The sequence below is a fragment of the Maniola hyperantus genome, chromosome 13, assembly GCF_902806685.2.
Source record: "Maniola hyperantus chromosome 13, iAphHyp1.2, whole genome shotgun sequence".
NCBI lineage: Eukaryota > Metazoa > Arthropoda > Insecta > Lepidoptera > Nymphalidae > Maniola > Maniola hyperantus.
In genome coordinates this window covers 43,641-58,363 of record NC_048548.1, presented here as the reverse complement: position 1 = coordinate 58,363, position 14,723 = coordinate 43,641, and the positions used below count along the sequence as shown (strand labels likewise).

The 14,723-nt window shown below is 50.6% G+C and overlaps 1 protein-coding gene across 1 annotated transcript in view; it reads right to left on the bottom strand.

The window, feature by feature from the left end:
* Positions 1-11,511, bottom strand: part of Dnah3 (dynein heavy chain 3, axonemal) — a 69,447-nt gene extending 57,936 nt beyond the window's left edge. Inside the window, exons 1-5 of the mRNA XM_034974433.2 lie at positions 11,302-11,511; positions 6,814-6,927; positions 4,655-4,906; positions 3,780-3,921; positions 2,183-2,321 (exon numbers count right to left, since the gene is read on the bottom strand). Coding sequence (XP_034830324.2) covers positions 2,183-2,321; positions 3,780-3,921; positions 4,655-4,906; positions 6,814-6,927; positions 11,302-11,473 — 819 coding nt within the window. The 5' untranslated portion in view covers positions 11,474-11,511. The remainder of the gene's footprint in view (positions 1-2,182; positions 2,322-3,779; positions 3,922-4,654; positions 4,907-6,813; positions 6,928-11,301) is intronic.
* Between the last annotated feature and the right edge of the window lie 3,212 nt (positions 11,512-14,723).

Sequence of the window (14,723 nt, the reverse complement as noted above, 5' to 3'; positions counted from 1 at the left end):
CTTGACACGGAGCCCCGTCGGAACGCATCCTCGGAGATCTGCGGTGCGCCGAAGAAGTTTCCCCGATGGCCCCGTGTATATTTGGGCTATCTGGATCACCACCACGGCCCCATTGGTGGTGTATATTTGGGCTACCTGGATCACCGCCCCGGCACAGCTGATTGGATGGAGGCTGAGCGTCCTCTTGCCTCCCGCCGTCGTAGGCTCAGCTCAACACACCCACCTTAAAGGTCTGTACGCACCTAAGCTGCGCTGCGCGTCACTGCAGGGCGCGGCACAGAGCGTCAAAATATAATTTCTATCACTGTCGCTCATCTTGCGACATTGTTGCTCGTACGCGCACGGGCATAGAAGTGACGTGCAAGTGACGCGAGCTGCCGCGTACTGCAGTTGTAGTGCGGTAGGTACCGTGAGCGGCCTGAAGTGACGCTTTCTGCAGTCGGACTGCAGCAACGCGCAGCGCAGCGCAACTGCGTACAGACCTTTACACTCTAACTGCCACTCACTCACACTACCTACACATTAGTGGTGTCAAATACTGTTAAACTTACATAATATAATATCAATAATTGTTATTAAAATTTATTGATAAATAAACACGTTAAAAATATAACACTGACTAAAAAAAAAAAAAACACGATACCTACCCTACTTGATTTCATCTTACTTTGAAAATTGAAAACACTACTTTCATGAACACATTTCAATTTATTTTTGGTGATGTAACCAAACGAGTCGCAGGGAGCCGCTGGATTCAGGCGCCGCAAGACCGTGACGTGTGGAGTGGAAGTCACTCCAAGAGACTTATGTCCAGCAGTGGACGTCTATCGGTTGATGATGATGATGATGATGATGACGTGACCAGAAATTAAGGTTTTCAAATTTTACCCCTTGCGTGTGCTATAAAACCTAGGTACCTACCTACCTGATAAATTCATGATTCAAGGTCCATGGGAAGTACCCTGTAGGTTTCTTGACAGACAGACAGACAGACGGACGCACAGACAGACGGACGGACGGACGCACAGACAGACGGACGGATGGACGCACAGACAGACGGACGGACGGACGCACAGACAGACGGACGGAAGGACGCACAGACAGACAGACGGACGGACAGACAACGAAGTGAGCAAAATAAACTACACCATCAAATTACCCGAAAAAATAAACTAGCAAAAAGTCTATGAACGCGCACTATCGTTAATCGAACAGTATCGGTAATAAACAGAAATAACAAAAATTTCGACTATTGTATTATTTATGTATCAAATCAAAGCATCAACAAAAATAACAAAATTATTTAACTTATTTATTAACACTTCGTAGGTATTCGATGGGAACAACCAAATCATTTGATATGCTAAATTTATCATCATATCGATGTGGTGCTATTTAACATTAGTTGACTTGCTATTTTTAACCATATTCAATGCATCGGTATTTTTAGCGCATGACGTAATCGGTCGCAATCGGTAGGTATATTGTCGTCGCGCGCGCGTTTTGCACCGCGCGCCCCCTTCGAAATTTAATTTCCTGGAATCTTCGCGCTACCTACTTAAGTACCTACTGCAGCTACTTAGAACGTAGGTATAGGTCCTAACTATAATAATTTGTATTTTTTGATTTAATAATATTTTTTTATTTAAAATTGTTAAGTTTTAGTATCGCAGTTAATCAACAAACTTTAATATGTGTTAAATTAACAGGTTAATAAATAAATTGGTCACCTCTACTACACATACGAGCTGGTCTACTCTTTAGAAGACTCAAGACTTACCAGATGGCAAGTGATTTCTTATGCATTCCTATTTCTCCACAGGTTGCTCATCCTATCGATGTTAGTGCGACCCTACCCCTAGCGTGCCCGAGCGAGGTCCTGCTCATGGGCCCCAGGACCCGGCCTCCCCTGCGGGGCCAGGCTGGGGCCGAAACAATGGTACTTACACCTAGATTTTACTTTATCTTCACTTCATGTATTTAGGTCACTTGTAATCTTGTAGGAATAACTCCTTTTTAACAAAAACTGTCCTACTGTCGTCTTCAAGTTACCGTAGCCCTCGGTCACACAGCTGAGGTGTCCAAACCGACAGCCGCTTCCGGATTTAGGTTTACCAATAATATTAGTTGAGAGATTAGATGTACCTAGTAGGTAAGAACGGATTGTTCAGGGAAATCTCACCGTAGTCAAATAATAGTGAATTCTCTCTAGATCGTTGGGGTGTATGTGGCGGTAGTGCTCCTCCTCGGCGGCCTGCAGCAGCTCGGCCTTCTGCCGGTCGGGCTCGCGCGGCAGCTCCGACTGCAGGCGCGCCAGCTGCCTGGCGGACACACAGCAGACTTCTCTAGCAGACCTAACTAATTACATTTATTACTTGTAAGCAAAATGATGCCGAAACTTAAACTTCGTTCGACGATTGAGTACCTTCAACTTAGGAAGACTACCGATATGCACTTTAAAAATGGTCCCAAAAATAACCATGTTTACCTGTTTACCTGTTTGTTTGTGTGCAAACGTGGTCAAATCAAATCAAATGAAATAGTTTTTATTCAATCAAACTTTTACAAGTACATTTGAATCGATTTGGATTGCCTTTCCTACCGAGCGTAGGTCACTTGAGCGTAACTACCTAGCTTGTATTGTTTTTCCTGATCCTGATTCAGATTAGGTGACACTAATTGTTGATCGATGGAGTTAAATTTCTTTTTATATATTTTTATAACTTTTTATAATAATCTAAGCTATGCAGACGACATGGTGTTGTTGGGTCCCACGGCCGGCTCGATTAGAGAGCTGCTTCAATCCTGTGAGGAGTACGCTGCTAGACATGGGTTAGTATATAACGTGGCCAAAAGTGAATACCTGATCTTTAAGGCCCCCCGTAAGCAAGTGCAATACGAGCCTAGTATCGCACTCAATGGTACTTTATTGAAACGTGTCACCAAGTTCAAATATCTAGGTCACTATGTTACGGAGTACCTTAAGGATCAGGTGGACATAGAACGAGAACGAAGAGCCTTAGCTGTAAGGTGTAATATGTTGGCCCGCAGGTTCGCCCGATGTAGTAAGGAAGCAAAAATTACGCTATTTAAAGCCTACTGTCAAACCTTGTACACGGGAGGCCTGTGGACTAACTACACTCAAAAGGCACTCGACACGCTGAGGGTGCAATACAACAATGGTTTCAGGATACTGTTGGACTTGCCACGGTTTTGTTCGGCGTCAGGCATGTTTGCAGAAGCACGAACGGATGAATTCTATGCCATAATAAGGAAAAGGACGTCATCCATCCTGGCAACGCTGCGTTCGAGCTCCAACAGTATCCTGAATATGATGGCGGGAAAGCTGGATACGCCAATTCTCCAGCATTTCATTCAAGTTCTCGTCCGGTAAATACGCAGAGTGTTGACCGGACGAGGGCTTGAAAGTGATCCCAAAATCTTGTTGTTTGCGCCCTTATTGTGACTATATTTATTATAGTATGATAGCTGTTGTAAAAATAAAATAATAATAAAATGATTATACTAACATAGTTTTTAAGCATTGTCTATACTAACAAAATATGGGTCTCTGTTGCCTTAATAAAGAATTTATTTATTTATTATTTATTTTATGATCAAACTACAAAATGGACGCACGGTGAAACAAATTTATTTAAGAGGGGCAATCCCATTTTGCTGTCTTGTCTTCCGTAGGTAGGTAGTTACATGTTTCTTATGCTGATGGACGATGGTGCCGCCGTCCGATGTCAAGCTGACCACCGACATTTCAATGATACCTTTTTAACGCTTCTTGCGCAGCCAGCTCTGCTTCAACCTTCTCTTTTCGCTTCTTCTCTATTCTTCTGTTCCTCGCCTCCACCTCGGCCACCTTGCGTCTGTCGTACGCGCCAGACACCAAGTCGCCCAGCAGCACCAAACCTAGCAAATTACATTTTTGCTAAGTATTTCATTTTTTGCCTGCCATTAGGTACATATTATTATAACGTAAGTACTTAACTGAATAATATTATATTCTACTAGATGATGCCGACGACTTCATCTGCGTGGATTTAGGTTTTTATAAATCCCATGGGAACTCTTTGATTTTCCAGGATCAAAAGTAGCCTGTCCTTCCCCGGGATGCAAGCTATCTCTGTACCAAATTTCGTCAAAATCGGTTGAACGGTTGGGCCGTGAAAGGCTAGCAGACGGACAGACAGACACACTTTCGCATTTATAATATTAGTATGGATGGATTTGACAAGTTAATAACCAATGGATAATAGGTTTGTGACGACCCAGGATAAGATGGAAATGCTGCAAATGTCAAGGCCAGTCAATTCAGTTTAAGAACTTCATGTACCCTATTGTAGGGGTTCCTCGGTGCGCATGTGACATGGTCCTACATGTGCACGCCACGCGGTGACGCTCCGCAGTGCAATCTACTTGAATACCATTCAACTATTATGTACTTGAATTATGTATTATGTACTGTTGGCAAACCAATAAAATTTAAATACGAAGACTGCAGCCATACTAGCGCTGCAACAGTACACGTGCGATGTAGGCACGTACTGTGGCACGTACGCAACAGGGTATGGCTCGAGTTTGCCGGACGAGTGATATATACTTAACTAAGTAGTTTTATTTTTGGATCAGATTAGCAATTGACCTTTGGGCAACTTGTTGCTATCCTTCTCCCTCTGCAGGGCCTCCAGTCTCTCCCTCTCCCTCTCGGCGTAGGGCCGGAGCGGCGGGAACTGCAGCTCGCCGCGCGGCCCGAGCGGCCCGTACAGCGCGGGCGGCGCACGGCGCGCGGGTGGCATGCGGGGCATGCGGCGCGCGGGCGGAATGCCAGGCGTGTGGCACGTGGGCGGCATGCTGGGCGCGCGCAAGCTCTTGGCCGCCCGACTGTAGCAGTTACCTGCAGCGTTGGTTTGTTGTTGTTGCAAACTGAGCGTACAATAGCCGTAAAATATTATTAACAAATAATGTCTGTCGGAAAACTTTCTGATAAGAAGACACTGGAACGCGCACCCGCTTTCATCCCATTTTGTACCCCGCACTCCACACTCCACATACCGCACTCCACACGTTAAGCAAAATGTGTCTCAACAGAACTTTCTGATATTAAGAGGCGATCGTTACAAAATATTATACATAGTTTCCCTAATAGAATAGAATAGAAATAGAATAGAATAGAATATATTTTTATTTATGTAAACTTATATAAGTGCTTTTGAATCGTCAAATAGTTTAATTTACCACTGATTCGGAATGCTGTTCCTACCGGGAAAAACGGAAGAAATTTACAATATACTCGTACCATATTGTACAAATAATTGCAGCCCCGTGCATTGCTGGAGCGAGTCAAATCCAAGCTTTTTTATCATAATACATAGTCTTCGACTGTATAATATTTGTTTCGGCCACTGCCTGTCCCCACAAGGGAGCCCGGGTCCTCGGGGCCATGAGCAGGACCGCGCTTGGACAGGCTAGGGGCAGGGTCGTACTAACAACCAATAGGCTGATCGACCGGTGGATAAATAGACGTGCATAGGCTATCACTTACCATCTTGTAGATGTCAAGTCTCCTAAAGAGTAGACCACCTCGTTTGTCTAGGTAGTGTGAGTACATGACAGTTAAAGTGTAAATGTGGGTGTATTGAGCTGAGCCTACGACGGTGGGAGGCGAGCGGACGCTCACCCCCAACAAATCAGCTGTGCCGGGGCGGTGAGCCAGATAGCCCAAATGTAGGTATACCAATGGGGCCATCGGGGAAAACTTCTTCGGTCCACCGCAGATCTCCAAGGGTGCGTTCCAAATGGGGCTCCGTGTCAAGGCGGACAACGGAGGAGGAGATAGACCAATTGTCCCCATGGGGCAATTGTGCAAAACTTTCATGCAGCACCACAAAAACACACGATAGTAGGTACTTTATAGATTCACTCTTCATTACAATGTCTTCTTTTACTACGCTAGTTAGTTAAGATAAATTACTCGACTTCTTAAGGGTCATCTAATAATTAAAGCACAACTCCACAACGAAAGTAGCCCCCTTAAGTTAAAAGGTCGAAGATGTCAACGCACGTATTCATAATGCGACAGTTCATGTTACGTAATTGTTACGAAGCAAATATAATTCACGTGGAGACTTTGTGTGTGTGTGAATAAACGTTCTTGTTTCGGAAACTGGCATTTCAATCCAAACCCTTAGCACGTAACAATATGCTTTTTTTAGGGTAGGTATACATATTTTGCAATTTTTTGGCTTGGCGTGCTCGTAGCTGTCTCTGTAGGGGACGCCCCTGGTCCAGGACCTGGCCTGCATCAGCGCCGTCACCTTCGCCTTCAGCACATAGCTACTTACCTGTGGAGTCGACCGGCTTGGCGTGCTCGTAGCTGTCTCTGTAGGGGACGCCCCTGGTCCAGGACCTGGCCTGCATCAGCGCCGTCACCTTCGCCTTCAGCACATAGCTACTTACCTGTGGAGTCGACCGGCTTGGCGTGCTCGTAGCTGTCTCTGTAGGGGACGCCCCTGGTCCAGGACCTGGCCTGCATCAGCGCCGTCACCTTCGCCTTCAGCACATAGCTACTTACCTGTGGAGTCGACCGGCTTGGCGTGCTCGTAGCTGTCTCTGTAGGGGACGCCCCTGGTCCAGGACCTGGCCTGCATCAGCGCCGTCACCTTCGCCTTCAGCACATAGCTACTTACCTGTGGAGTCGACCGGCTTGGCGTGCTCGTAGCTGTCTCTGTAGGGGACGCCCCTGGTCCAGGACCTGGCCTGCATCAGCGCCGTCACCTTCGCCTTCAGCACATAGCTACTTACCTGTGGAGTCGACCGGCTTGGCGTGCTCGTAGCTGTCTCTGTAGGGGACGCCCCTGGTCCAGGACCTGGCCTGCATCAGCGGCGGGAACTCGCCGCAAGCTCCGTCACCCTCGCCTTCAACACAACCGATTATTATGACGACGTAGCAGGACTGAACATCCTCATTGGTGCTACATTCGATCGACACGTTCCTCATATAGAAGCTGCAGTGAGACGAGTTGGCCGACGTGTGCACGGAACCTGCAGTGAGACGAGTTGGCCGACGTGTGCACGGGAGCTGCAGTGAGACGAGTTGGCCGACGTGTGCACGGAAGCTGCAGTGAGACGAGTTGGCCGACGTGTGCACGGGAGCTGCAGTGAGACGAGTTGGCCGACGTGTGCACGGGAGCTGCAGTGAGGCGAGTTGGCCGACGTGTGCACGGAAGCTGCAGTGAGACGAGTTGGCCGACGTGTGCGCGGAAGCTGCAGTGAGACGAGTTGGCCGACGTGTGCACGGAAGCTGCAGTGAGACGAGTTGGCCGACGTGTGCGCGGAAGTTGCAGTGAGACGAGTTGGCCGACGTGTGCACGGAAGCTGCAGTGAGACGAGTTGGCCGACGTGTGCACGGGAGCTGCAGTGAGGCGAGTTGGCCGACGTGTGCACGGAAGCTGCAGTGAGACGAGTTGGCCGACGTGTGCACGGGAGCTGCAGTGAGGCGAGTTGGCCGACGTGTGCACGGAAGCTGCAGTGAGACGAGTTGGCCGACGTGTGCGCGGAAGCTGCAGTGAGACGAGTTGGCCGACGTGTGCACGGAAGCTGCAGTGAGACGAGTTGGCCGACGTGTGCGCGGAAGTTGCAGTGAGACGAGTTGGCCGACGTGTGCACGGAAGCTGCAGTGAGACGAGTTGGCCGACGTGTGCACGGGAGCTGCAGTGAGGCGAGTTGGCCGACGTGTGCACGGGAGCTGCAGTGAGTCGAGTTGGCCGACGTGTGCACGGGAGCTGCAGTGAGACGAGTTGGCCGACGTGTGCACGGGAGCTGCAGTGAGACGAGTTGGCCGACGTGTGCACGGAAGCTGCAGTGAGACGAGTTGGCCGACGTGTGCACGGAAGCTGCAGTGAGACGAGTTGGCCGACGTGTGCGCGGAAGCTGCAGTGAGACGAGTTGGCCGACGTGTGCACGGAAGCTGCAGTGAGACGAGTTGGCCGACGTGTGCGCGGAAGTTGCAGTGAGACGAGTTGGCCGACGTGTGCACGGAAGCTGCAGTGAGACGAGTTGGCCGACGTGTGCACGGGAGCTGCAGTGAGGCGAGTTGGCCGACGTGTGCACGGAAGCTGCAGTGAGACGAGTTGGCCGACGTGTGCACGGGAGCTGCAGTGAGGCGAGTTGGCCGACGTGTGCACGGAAGCTGCAGTGAGACGAGTTGGCCGACGTGTGCACGGGAGCTGCAGTGAGGCGAGTTGGCCGACGTGTGCACGGAAGCTGCAGTGAGACGAGTTGGCCGACGTGTGCACGGAAGCTGCAGTGAGACGAGTTGGCCGACGTGTGCACGGGAGCTGCAGTGAGACGAGTTGGCCGACGTGTGCACGGAAGCTGCAGTGAGACGAGTTGGCCGACGTGTGCACGGGAGCTGCAGTGAGACGAGTTGGCCGACGTGTGCACGGGAGCTGCAGTGAGACGAGTTGGCCGACGTGTGCACGGGAGCTGCAGTGAAACGAGTTGGCCGACGTGTGCACGGAAGCTGCAGTGAGACGAGTTGGCCGACGTGTGCACGGAAGCTGCAGTGAGACGAGTTGGCCGACGTGTGCACGGGAGCTGCAGTGAGACGAGTTGGCCGACGTGTGCACGGAAGCTGCAGTGAGACGAGTTGGCCGACGTGTGCACGGAAGCTGCAGTGAGACGAGTTGGCCGACGTGTGCACGGGAGCTGCAGTGAGACGAGTTGGCCGACGTGTGCACGGAAGCTGCAGTGAGACGAGTTGGCCGACGTGTGCACGGGAGCTGCAGTGAGACGAGTTGGCCGACGTGTGCACGGAAGCTGCAGTGAGACGAGTTGGCCGACGTGTGCACGGGAGCTGCAGTGAGACGAGTTGGCCGACGTGTGCACGGAAGCTGCAGTGAGACGAGTTGGCCGACGTGTGCACGGGAGCTGCAGTGAGACGAGTTGGCCGACGTGTGCACGGAAGCTGCAGTGAGACGAGTTGGCCGACGTGTGCACGGGAGCTGCAGTGAGACGAGTTGGCCGACGTGTGCACGGAAGCTGCAGTGAGACGAGTTGGCCGACGTGTGCACGGGAGCTGCAGTGAGACGAGTTGGCCGACGTGTGCACGGAAGCTGCAGTGAGACGAGTTGGCCGACGTGTGCACGGAAGCTGCAGTGAGACGAGTTGGCCGACGTGTGCACGGAAGCTGCAGTGAGACGAGTTGGCCGACGTGTGCGCGGAAGCTGCAGTGAGACGAGTTGGCCGACGTGTGCACGGAAGCTGCAGTGAGACGAGTTGGCCGACGTGTGCGCGGAAGTTGCAGTGAGACGAGTTGGCCGACGTGTGCACGGAAGCTGCAGTGAGACGAGTTGGCCGACGTGTGCACGGAAGCTGCAGTGAGACGAGTTGGCCGACGTGTGCACGGGAGCTGCAGCGAGACGAGTTGGCCGACGTGTGCACGGGAGCTGCAGTGAGACGAGTTGGCCGACGTGTGCACGGAAGCTGCAGTGAGACGAGTTGGCCGACGTGTGCACGGGAGCTGCAGTGAGACGAGTTGGCCGACGTGTGCACGGAAGCTGCAGTGAGACGAGTTGGCCGACGTGTGCACGGGAGCTGCAGTGAGACGAGTTGGCCGACGTGTGCACGGAAGCTGCAGTGAGACGAGTTGGCCGACGTGTGCACGGGAGCTGCAGTGAGACGAGTTGGCCGACGTGTGCACGGGAGCTGCAGTGAGACGAGTTGGCCGACGTGTGCACGGGAGCTGCAGCGAGACGAGTTGGCCGACGTGTGCACGGGAGCTGCAGTGAGTCGAGTTGGCCGACGTGTGCACGGGAGCTGCAGTGAGACGAGTTGGCCGACGTGTGCACGGAAGCTGCAGTGAGACGAGTTGGCCGACGTGTGCACGGGAGCTGCAGTGAGACGAGTTGGCCGACGTGTGCACGGAAGCTGCAGTGAGACGAGTTGGCCGACGTGTGCACGGAAGCTGCAGTGAGACGAGTTGGCCGACGTGTGCACGGAAGCTGCAGTGAGACGAGTTGGCCGACGTGTGCGCGGAAGCTGCAGTGAGACGAGTTGGCCGACGTGTGCACGGAAGCTGCAGTGAGACGAGTTGGCCGACGTGTGCACGGGAGCTGCAGTGAGACGAGTTGGCCGACGTGTGCACGGGAGCTGCAGTGAGACGAGTTGGCCGACGTGTGCACGGGAGCTGCAGCGAGACGAGTTGGCCGACGTGTGCACGGGAGCTGCAGTGAGTCGAGTTGGCCGACGTGTGCACGGGAGCTGCAGTGAGACGAGTTGGCCGACGTGTGCACGGGAGCTGCAGTGAAACGAGTTGGCCGACGTGTGCACGGAAGCTGCAGTGAGACGAGTTGGCCGACGTGTGCACGGAAGCTGCAGTGAGACGAGTTGGCCGACGTGTGCACGGGAGCTGCAGTGAGACGAGTTGGCCGACGTGTGCACGGAAGCTGCAGTGAGACGAGTTGGCCGACGTGTGCACGGAAGCTGCAGTGAGACGAGTTGGCCGACGTGTGCACGGGAGCTGCAGCGAGACGAGTTGGCCGACGTGTGCACGGGAGCTGCAGTGAGACGAGTTGGCCGACGTGTGCACGGAAGCTGCAGTGAGACGAGTTGGCCGACGTGTGCACGGGAGCTGCAGTGAGACGAGTTGGCCGACGTGTGCACGGAAGCTGCAGTGAGACGAGTTGGCCGACGTGTGCACGGGAGCTGCAGTGAGACGAGTTGGCCGACGTGTGCACGGAAGCTGCAGTGAGACGAGTTGGCCGACGTGTGCACGGGAGCTGCAGTGAGACGAGTTGGCCGACGTGTGCACGGAAGCTGCAGTGAGACGAGTTGGCCGACGTGTGCACGGAAGCTGCAGTGAGACGAGTTGGCCGACGTGTGCACGGGAGCTGCAGCGAGACGAGTTGGCCGACGTGTGCACGGGAGCTGCAGTGAGACGAGTTGGCCGACGTGTGCACGGAAGCTGCAGTGAGACGAGTTGGCCGACGTGTGCACGGGAGCTGCAGTGAGACGAGTTGGCCGACGTGTGCACGGAAGCTGCAGTGAGACGAGTTGGCCGACGTGTGCACGGGAGCTGCAGTGAGACGAGTTGGCCGACGTGTGCACGGAAGCTGCAGTGAGACGAGTTGGCCGACGTGTGCACGGGAGCTGCAGTGAGACGAGTTGGCCGACGTGTGCACGGAAGCTGCAGTGAGACGAACTGTTGCACGGAGCACACGTCCGGGGACCTCGCGAGTGGGTCGCGGTGGAATGCCGCTGGGGTTTAGTGGGTATTCTGGGATATAATACCTTCGGGATAGTAGTCGGTGGCGGCGCGCAGCAGCACGCTGTCCTTGTCCAGCTCGTGGTCGCGGCCGGCGCGCGGCAGCCACGGGCGCGGCGGCGGCGCTCGGCGCGCGCTCCTCGCTGCGCTCGCCGGCGAGCCCGCCGGCCGCTTGCGGGCGCCGCCGCCGCTCGCCATCGCGCCGCTCACTCTACCACACCTCCGCCCTTCTGCTAGCCTCTACCTAGTGGTTAGTATGTTCGCCTGCGACGACGACGAGGTCCTGGGTTCGATTGCAGGCCGGTCGATAAATAGTTACAGAAATTCCTAGTATTATATAGCCCGGAGTCAGGGAGTCGGCGATGTGCCCTCTCCGGTCGTGTCGGCTAGCCGGCCCTCCTGTGCAGCGAGTGGGTGTGTGTTCCGCGTCAATGGCACATCACCATCCTACGTGTTGCTCGATGCAGAACAAATAATACCACAACAATAGCTTTTGCCACAACTGATGCGTTGTCATGGTAACAGAGGATAGCTACATAAGACCATAGAGCATAAGACGTATTCTACTGTCTATGAAAATATATACCTTGCCTAAGTAGCTACCACAAACCACAAATCCAATGGAATCCATAGATTATCTACTATATTTGCGTGAATCGTTACCGTACCCTTCCGGCCAGCAATGCACCATCGTGCCCGTGCCCTGTGGAGCAAGGACGGCCTGCAGTCTGTAGCACCATCGTGCCCGTGCCCTGTGGAGCAAGGACGGCCTGCAGTCTGTCTGTAGCACCATCGTGCCCGTGCCCTGTGGAGCAAGGACGGCCTGCAGTCTGTCTGTAGCACCATCGTGCCCGTGCCCTGTGGAGCAAGGACGGCCTGCAGAGTCTGTAGCACCATCGTGCCCGTGCCCTGTGGAGCAAGGACGGCCTGCAGTCTGTCTGTAGCACCATCGTGCCCGTGCCCTGTGGAGCAAGGACGGCCTGCAGTCTGTCTGTAGCACCATCGTGCCCGTGCCCTGTGGAGCAAGGACGGCGTGCAGTCTCTCCTCTCTCCAGAGACTACTCTCATCAAAGGCCCATATTACAACGCAGCTCTTTGAACCGAGAAATGACATTATTTGCTATTTACAATATTTTTAATACATTTTAATGTTTCTGTGCCCATAGCATATAGCATATAGCATAGCATATAGCATATAGTATAGCATATAGTATAGCATATAGCATAGCATATAGCATATAGCATATAGCATAGCATATAGCATATAGCATATAGGTTCCTTGACAGACATAACTAATGAATCCTATAAGGGTTACTTTTTCCTTTTGAGGTATAGTTAGATAGAACCCTAAAATTATCAAAATAAACCAATCATTTGTTTTAACAGCTCTTTTAATAGATACCGGACTATTAGTATTTCGTGCGACAGAGATAACGCTCTATGAAGCCGAAATTAGCCAACTGTCTCTTTCTAAAGATCGATGTTCATCACTTTTGGCCGCGTACTGTAGGTACCTACCTATCTTTCGATCTTAGGATTTTTAGGGTTCCGTACCTCAAAAGGAAAAACGGAACCCTTATAGGATCACTTTATTGTCTGTCTGTCTGTCAAGAAATCTACAGGGTACTTCCCGTTGACCTAGAATCATGAAATTTGGCAGGCAGGTAGATCTTATAGCAGACATAAGGGGAAAAATCTGAAAACCGTGAATTTAGGGTTAGATCACACAAAAAAAATTAAATTGTGGTCATGAACTAATAACTAGTATTTTCAACTTTCGAAGTGAGTGACTATATCAAGTGGGGTATCATATGAAAGGTCTTCACCTGCACATTCTAAAACAGATTTTTATTTATTTTTATGCATCATAGTTTTTGAATTATCGTGCAAAATGTCGAAAAATACGACTGTAGTACGGAGCCCTCATTGCGCGAGCCTGACTCGCACTTGGCCGGTTTTTATTTTAATAAAGTCGTGGTGGAAATTAAAGAACTGTATTTTAGAGAACATTATAATTCATTTTTCAAATTCTTATGCTCGTATAAAAAATATATAAATGACATCGGATTACTAGGTACAGTCTACAAGTTACAAAAGTGTACTTATTGTTTATTGTTTCTGAATGTAAAGGTCGGTATTTATCTTACTAACAATACATAAAATTGATTTAATAATCTCTCGAATAAAACAAATTTACTTATAATACTAACAGCCGCACTCTGAGTCGCTTAATATTAATTAGTATGAGGAATGCCTTAAGTAACAATTAAATGACTGAGTGCGGCTGCTAGTGCTATTAGAATAAATCATACCAAGTACCATAGTATCGTACCGTCACTTGCATAGTATCGTACCGTCACTTGCATAGTATCGTACCGTCACTTGCATAGTATCGTACCGTCACTTGCATAGTATCGTACCGTCACTTGCATAGTATCGTACCGTCACTTGCATAGTATCGTACCGTCGCCGCCACGCAGCGTGGAGAGGGAGAGTGCTCCTGATCTCGCGCGATGCAAGAATCCACATTCCCCCGTCATCATACGCTCGTCACTTCAACATCTTCTACCATTGTGTATCTATCTATATCTATACAAATATTATAAAGAGGTAATGTCGTTAAGTTTGTTTGTAGGGGGTAATCTCTGGAACTACTGAACCGATTTTGAAAATTCTTTCACCAGTACAAAGCTACATTATTCCTGAGTGACATAGGCTACATTTTATTTTAAAAAAAATTAGAGATCCTTTCGAAAATTGCGATAAAGTGAAAAAAAGTCGGCTCATCTGTGAGCTTCCGTGGCGCACGCTGCGTAGATAGTTGAAGTTACACGAAAACAATGTTCGGTGGAATGGAATTGTTTCTCTTAAACGGCTCTAAAAAAAGTCCGCGACAGCATAATATATCTATCTTTTACGGTAGACACATAATAACCATTTTACGGTAGACTCATAATAGCCATTTTAATGATTCAGCCAAGTGACGGTAGAGGTCGCACCTCCACAACATCATTATATGTAGCCGGCCCTTCACTGCAACAACCCTCCAGCTACAGTATTTCGTTTGGCACTTACATAGCATACATAGACAAGGTTTGGCACGTGTTGGCAGTTGGCACGTGTTGCCAGTTGGCACGTGTTGCCAGTTGGCACGTGTTGCCAGTTGGCACGTGTTGGCAGTAAGCACGTAGCGCGATACGAACATTGTAAAATGGTCCAACTTACAATAACTTTACACAACAGTTCACTTTAACAATAAACGTTGATTTTGAATCACAGGAAGACATACAGTCTCTTTTTACAATCTAAATAAGTAATATGATTATATAATTATACACGATATCTACATAAGTATAATTATACACGATATCTACATAAGTATAACTATACACGATATCTACATAAGTATAATATGTCATTTTATTATAAAATACTCCAAACTTTTCA